Raw genomic sequence first — 7,738 nt, 5'->3', positions numbered from 1 at the left:
GTGGCTAATGCAAAACAATAACATAGTAGATATATTGTATACGACTGACTATATTTCCCTCCCTCCTATCCCACTTCCCACTTGTTCTATTCTCTACTTTGATTCTGTCCCTTTCCAAAAGGGGGTGCTTCAAACTTCCCTCCCCCCCAGCCTGCCCTCCCTTCCATCATCCCCCCTCTCATCCACTTCCCCCATACTTTCCTTGAGGGTGAGATACAGTATTTAGTGTGTATTTCATTCCATCCCCAGGCCAAATTAAATGGGAATAAGGTTGACCCATTCCATTTTGCCTTCCTATTCTTTTCCTCCATTGTAACCATTTTCCCTTGCCTCTTCTGTATGAGATAGTTTACCCCAATCTGTCTTTCCCCATCTCTTCTCATTATATTCCTCTCACCTCTTAATTTCACCTTTTAAGTATCATCCCTTCCTGTTAAATTGGTCCTGTGCCCTCTATCTATGTATACCTGTAAACATATATACACACATTCACATATGTATTCATATGCCCATATACCCTCATATATAGACATATATATTTCTATTCCGTTAAACTACTGAGAAAAATTTCATCAGTTACAATTATTGTTTTTCCATGTAGGAATGTTAATAGTTCAACTTTGATAAGTTCCTTATGATTTCTTTTCCCTGTTTACCTTCACATGCTTCTCTTGCTTCTTGTATCTGAATGTCAAATTTTCTATTCAACTCTGGTTTTTACAGCAAGAATGCTTGAAAGTCCTCTCTTCCACTGAATGACCATACTTTCCCCTGAAACATGATACTCAGTTTTGCTGGGTAGGTGACTCTTGGTTTTAATCCCAGCTCCTTTGACCTCCTGAATATCATATTCCAAGCCCTTCAATCTCTCAGTGTAGAAGCTGCCAGATCCTGGGTTATCCTGATTGTGTTTCCACAATATTCAAATTGTTTCTTCCTGGCTGCTTGTAATATTCTCTCCTTAGTCTGGGAATTCCGGAACCTGGCTATAATATTCCTAGGAATTTTCTTTTTGGGATCTTTTTCAGGAGGTGATCTGTGGATTCTTTCAACCTCTATTTTGCCCTCTGGTACTAAAACATCAGGGCAGTTTTCTTTGAGAACTTCCTGGAGGGGGATTTCTAGGTTCTTACTTTGATCATAGCTTTCAGGTAGTCAAATAATTTTTAAATTATCTTTCCTGGATCTATTTTCCAGGTCAGTGGTTTTTGCCATGAGATATTTCACATTGCCTTCTATCCTTTCATTTGTTTGGATCTGTTTAACAGCATCTTGATTTCTCACAGTCATTAGCTTCCATTTGCTCCAATCCTATTTTGAAGCAATGATTCTCCCCAGTGAGCTTTAGAGATTCTTTTATCTGGCAAATTCGGCTTTTTAAGGCATTCTTCTCCTCATTGCCTTTTTGAGCCTCTTTTGCCATTTGAGTCAGTCTATTTTTTAAGGTATTATTTTCCTCAGTCATGCTTTTGACTCTCATTTCATAATTTTCATGCATTGTTCTCATTTCTCTTCCCAATTTTTCCTCTACTTCTCTTATCTGCTTCTTAAGGTCCTCTATGGCCTGTAACCAGCTCGTATTTTCCTTAGAAGTTTTTGTTGCAGGCGTTCTGACTTCACTGTCTTCCTCCTGTTCCATGCTTTGCTCCTTTTTATCCCCCAAATAGGAGTCTAATGTTGGAATCTTCTGTCTGCTTTGTTTCCTTTGCCTGGTCATATTGTCCCTCAGTCACTTGACCCCTGTGTTTTTTGCCACAGTAGGAGTCTGCCACCAGACGGGGAGGCTTTTGTCCCAAACACTGGGTTTTTCTCAGCTGCCAGAGGTATTAGATGGGTGCCCTCTCTGAGGTCTCCACACACTCTGACAAGCTGGACACACACCCCAGGACCTCCACCCTAGACTACAATCCAGATCCAAGCAGGTTAAAGCAAGAGTGATTACCCCTCAGAATGGTGCTTGGTTCCCCTCCACTCTGTAGGCCAGGAGCTGAAGCCACTATGTGGCTGGCTTTGCTGGGCTGGCTGTGCCGGGCGTCTCAGTGGCTTCTCCCCTCAGGGGGTGAAAGCCACATACTCCCACTTACTGGGTCACAAAATCCAGAGTGCACTGACCTCTCGATTTGTCATTCGCATCTATGGGTTGATAAATCTGGAAACAGCCACAGTTGCAGCTGATCTGGAGTCCCTCCAACTAGTGGCTGGTCAGGCCCGCCCTGTTGCCAAAGCCTCGGTGTGGGGCTGGGCTTGACTCCCAGAGCGCTGTGCTAGATTCCTGTGGGCCGTCCTCAGCGGGAGGCCAGCCTCTCTGTGTCATCCTGTGGGTTCTGCAGTTCCAAAGTTTATTTAGAGTCCCCTTTTTACATGGATTGGGATAGGTGGAAGCCAGAGCCCTGGGGAGGTCGTGCTTCTACTCCGCCATCTTGGATCCGCCCCTAAGGTATTTTTTTCTTCAAATTTTTGTGTGTTGTAAACTGTCTTTTCATAATTTTATTCCTTTGCTTTCATTTCTTTATCTATTTTTCTTTTACTATTCTTATTTTGAAAATGAAATATAGGGGGCGGTCAGGTACCACAGCAAGTAAGAGCACTGGCTCCAGTGTTGAGAAGACCTGGAGATCGAATCCCGGGCTCAGACACTTAGCACCCACCCAGAAAGACCTGGCCGTGTAACCTTGAGCAAGTTACTTAACCCCAATTGCTTAGGGGCAGCCAGGTGGCTCAGTGAGTAAGAGTACCGGCTCCAGTGTTGGGACGACCTGGAGATCGAATCCCGGGCTCAGACACTCAGCACCACACCCAGAAATAACTGGCCGTGTAACCTTGAGCAAGTTACTTAACCCCGATTGCTTAAAAATATAAAAAAAAAAAAAGAAAATGAAGTATAAAACAATTTTTATTCCAGAAATGTTTGTTTGGCTTGTGTCCAATTCACATTTTTTTCTTTGAAGATTGCTTGTAGCTCTTTTGACTTCATTGTCTTCTTCTGAGTGTGTGTCTTGATCTTCTTTATTACCACAGTAGATTTTTGTGGTTTTGTTCTCTTTGTTGTTGTTTGCACATTGTTTTCACCTTATTTCTTAATGTGGAACCTTATGTTAATGTTGGGCTCTGTTCCTAGTGTTGTGCGGTAGGGTTGGGGTGAGGCTTTGATATTTTTCTCACTGCTATTTTCAAAGCTAATTCTGGGGGTTTTGAATTTTTAGTGATTCCAAGACAGTGTGATATGGGAGAGGTATGGTCACTGTTCTCCTTGTCTGTACTCTTGTCCTTACCCAGGAAGGGCCACTGACTCATTGGAATTGCAATTGATACTGTTCTTCAATGCCCTCCCCCCCCCCCCCGGATCATAATTTATACTGTTCTTCAGTGTCCTTGATCCCTTGGGGCCAGAAATGATACTGTCCTGCAGAGCTTCTACTCCCTTTTCACTGAAAGTGTGCCTCTCTGCCCTTGAACTATGACCCCAAAGTGTGTATAGCTAATGGAGTTGTCAAGATGTCTGGCCCTTTGATTAGAGCTAGCTGAAGAGTACCCTGAAATTTCTTTCTTACCAGTTTCCAAATTCCTTTACCATCTTTGGCTTTAGAGCTTCTGAGGCTGCTGTTTCTGTTGCTACCAGCTGATCCCTCCACTGGTATTTCATCTACATTGCCTCCAATGGCAGCCTGACCCCCATGTCACAGATCTCTCTTTTCTGACTGCCTATGTTATTTGGAGCTAGAAGAACGTCTCTGAACTCTTGTTGGCTTTGCCACTCCAGAATTCAATTCAAGTCATTATTTTTAAATTGTTTGGAGGTTAATGTTGGGAGAGCACTGCTGAGTGCTTCTCCACTCCAGCATCTTGTCTCTGCCCCCAAGTCACCTTCTGAGTCTTTAATCTCTGAGTTTTGATAATCTCTAAGTAGAACACCAGAACCAAAAAATGGGATGTTCTGGGAATAGGGCAGTCTCTGTCAGATGAATACATACATGAATATGGTTGAAAATAAAAATTGCTGCCTTATGAAAGCCCCCATTGACTAGAGTAGAATGAGGAATAAATTATTTAAATCTCATTTTAAGAGAGATGAAGGGTTAAAGGTGAATGGGTTCTTAATGAGAAGGGGCATTGTTCTGTGAAAAAGAGCTCTGGACTTAGAGCCAAAAGGCCTGGATTCAAAATATGACTTTGCTGCTAATTAATGTTGTGACCTTGGGTGATTCATGTCCCCCTTTTTTTTACTTTTTTTTTTTAAAGCAATTGGGGTTAAGTAACTTGCTCAAGGTTACACGGCCAGTTATTATTTCTGGGTGTGGTGCTGAGTATCTGAGCCCGGATTTGATCCAGGTCATCCCGACACTGGAGCCGATGCTCTTACTCATTGAGCCACCTGGCCGCCCCTAAGCAATTGGGGTTAAGTAACTTGCTCAAGGTTACACGGCCAGGGGTTTCTGGGTGGGTGCCAAGTGTCTGAGCCCGGGATTTGATCTCCAGGTCTTCTCAACACTGGAGCCGGTGCTCTTACTCGCTGTGCTACCTGGCCACCCCTACATGTCCCCCTTTTAGGCCCCATTTTTCTCATTTGTAAAATAAGAGGGTAAGTTTTGGTGATTTCTTTTTTTAGAGATAATCAAGGTTAAGAGACTTGCCCAGAATCACACAGCTTATGTCAAGTGTCTGAGGCTGGATTTGAACCCAGGTTCTTCTGACCCTAAAACCTGTGCTCTATTCAGTGTACCACCCAGCTGCCCCAGATTTGATGATTTCTAAGGTCCTTCTCACAAATCTAAGGCTTCCTGGTCCAATGAAAGTTATCCACTGTCGAGAAGAGGAACTAGACAGAAAAGACAACATTGGGATGGTAGCCATTGGAGCCTCAGTAACATACAAATCAGAGATGATATGTACACATTCTATGCCATGTAAGGCAGGAGAGGTTACATAAGAGCAAAGTCTTGAAGAATAGGTGACTATTTTATTTGAAATAATTTAAGAAGGGGAGGACATTCATGATTTAGGGAATAGTAGTGGTTTGATGTTAATTGTTGATTGAATAAATAAGGGAGGCAAAGAAAGTATTTATTATTCCCTTGGGCTGATGGAAACAAATGAAACCCACATATGGGAAGACTCTTATATAAGGTTTTTTTGTCAACAAATGACTGAACTTTTTATCAAACTCCAGATTCTCCTGGTTACTCACCTTGGGTCTTTTCAAACACATTGAGGTATCTCTTTACAATAATGAGGGGTTTATCAGAAAGTATGATACAGGTTCCTCACACACACACACACACACACACACACACAGACACATACTCCTGTCTGTCTCAGCAAAGGAAGAGTCCATCTTGTGGACTATGTGACCATTGGTAATACTAACTTAGGTGTGTGATCCAAGAGAGGATTCCTACTGCCTCCTTCCCCAGTGAGTTGTGAAATTCAGGTAAGATGATTCAACAAGAATTTATTACCAATTTAGCAATCACACACTCCCTAAACCAGTCTTCCCAACTTCTTTGTGTTGAAATCCTACCTATCTTTCAAATTTTAGGTCAAATTACCAGCCAGTCCTTCCAAGGAGACTCCCTCAATCTGCCCAGGTGGAAGAAATTTCCTGTTCCCTGATTAGGTAGATTCTCCAAATTCATGTATGATGTTCTGTATTACGTAATACTTGAAAAGAAAGTAAGAGTTGATCATGTACTGAAAAGAAAGGACGACCAATGATAGCCAATGTGTTTTATCAGCATTCTCCTAAGGTCAAGGAATGTAGAGAGAGGTATCAGCATGGTGGTTATGCCCTCACCATCAGGCAAAACAGGACATAAGTCAAAGTTGACGAGTATGACAGGCATGGGTGGGTTGAAATCTGGATCCCTGAGAAGGAGATGACCACATTGATATCACAGATTTATCAAATCATCAATCTTTTTTTTTTTAAAGCAATCTGTGTTAACTTGCTCCAGGTTACATGGCCAGTTATTTCTGGGTGTGGTGCTAAGTATCTGAGTCCGGATTCAATCCCAGGTCATCCTGACTCTGGGGCCAATGCTCTTACTGGCTGAGTCACCTGGCCGCCCCCAAAGCATCAATCTTAAGGGAGAATAACAGCCAAGAGCAAAGGTTCTTAAACTGGTACCACCTCCCCCCATGGGGTCCATGGATAGATTTCAGGAGGTTCATTAGTTTAGATGGAAAAAAATTGCATTTCTATTTTTAATTTAATTGGTTTCTTTTGTAATCTTATGTATTTAAAAATATTATTTTGAGAAGATACCCATAGATTTCATGGCACTGCCAAAAAATTCATAGCATAAATAAGTAAACCCCTACTCTAGAGGAAAGCACACTTTGATTCTTGAAGTTAGAAGAGCTATATTCAAAGCCTGTCTCTACTGCTTACCAGGCAGGAGACCTCAGGAAATCTAGGGACTCAGTTTTCACCTTGGTAAAAATAAAGCTATATAATATTATCTCTGAGGCCCCTTCTAGGTAGGTGAGTATATACGTTAGTACTATCAGCAATGGGACCATGTCCCTTTTCCTCTCTCAGACCCTAATACTGATCTGGACCTCTTCATAGGAATGAATCACTATTGAATGTATTAAAAATGTGTCAAGTTTACAGGTTCTAAATCTTTGGAAATGGACTTTATTGGAGATCTCATTGACCATTATACCAGTGATTTGCTTTTAGGACTGAGACTTACTCTTTAGTCACAGAATGAAAAGTGCAGGGTGAACATGCCAGAGTGGTTCTCTAAAGGGAAGCACATATCCAGAGTTTGCCTTGGCTAGTCTTGACAGTCCTTGGATCTCCTTGGTCCCTTTGACAGTGAGTATGACGATGAGGGAGTTTCTAAAAGATCTTGTTACTGCCTTCCACCTCCCTCTGTTTATTAAAGATCCAGGGATACCATAGCCTTTCATAGTGTGGCACTCATTACTTGGCCCTTTAAGAACAGGTCTACCTGTGGTCTTCCCTCTCTCTTGTCCTTAACAGTGCCTGTAGCACTAGTGTGTGGGAGGGGAAATCCTGTTACCTAGCAACAGGATGCCAATGTTGAGTATATGTCTGTTTCCTAGGAGATGAAAGTAGCTTCAGTCTAGGGGACCCTGGGCAGCTCAGTTCAGATTTCTCTCTGGTCCCTGCATTAAGGGGAGTCTCAGAGATTATGTCACAAACTGGCATCCTGGTAACCCAGGAGCCTGCCCCACAGTCTGTGCAGGTCTATGATCTTCCCCACAAGACCTGTAAGATTGAACACAACACAAGGCCCTGTAACTCTTCAGGGCTGGCCACAGTTGGATTCCGGTCAGCCAAGTACCTACAAGAGGAGTGGCATCGAAACAACAATGCCTGCTACCAAGAGGCCTGTGCTGACTGTGACTTCTCACAGCGCAACCGGCATGAGTGCAAGAATCTGGCATGTGAGACAGAGGCCCTGTGCCAGCGCACACAGGAGGACTCCAACAGGAAGACAGGGGAGAGACTACAAGACATAAAGTTTTGGAAGTCAGAGCTACAGAGGGAGATCGAGGACCTCGTGGCCGAGACGGATTTACTGATTGATCAAAAACTGAGGCTGGAAAGGGCTCTGGATGCCACTGAAATACCATTCAGCATTGCCAGGGACAACCTGCAATGCCGGGAGAGAAGACACCCTCCAGACCTGGTTAGAGATGCCGTGGCAACAGAGCTGCTAAAGGTGCTTAGTCCCCTTATCTCTTGGAGGGAGCTGGCGCTCTTCCG

The 7,738-nt window shown here is 43.2% G+C and overlaps 1 protein-coding gene across 1 annotated transcript in view; it reads left to right on the top strand.

The window, feature by feature from the left end:
* Positions 1–7,160: 7,160 nt before the first annotated feature.
* LOC138144295 (tektin-4-like) overlaps positions 7,161–7,738 on the top strand; it is a 166,942-nt gene continuing 166,364 nt past the window's right edge. Inside the window, exon 1 of the mRNA XM_069065622.1 lies at positions 7,161–7,694. Within this exon, the coding sequence (XP_068921723.1) occupies positions 7,161–7,694 (534 nt within the window). The remainder of the gene's footprint in view (positions 7,695–7,738) is intronic.

Source organism: Petaurus breviceps, unplaced genomic scaffold (genome assembly GCF_028583685.1).
Source record: "Petaurus breviceps papuanus isolate PSGF00001 unplaced genomic scaffold, PetGlider_PUasm1.0 138, whole genome shotgun sequence".
Taxonomy (NCBI): Eukaryota; Metazoa; Chordata; class Mammalia; order Diprotodontia; family Petauridae; genus Petaurus; species Petaurus breviceps.
The sequence above is the reverse complement of the archived record's forward strand: the minus strand, read 5'-3'. Positions and strand labels throughout refer to the sequence as shown.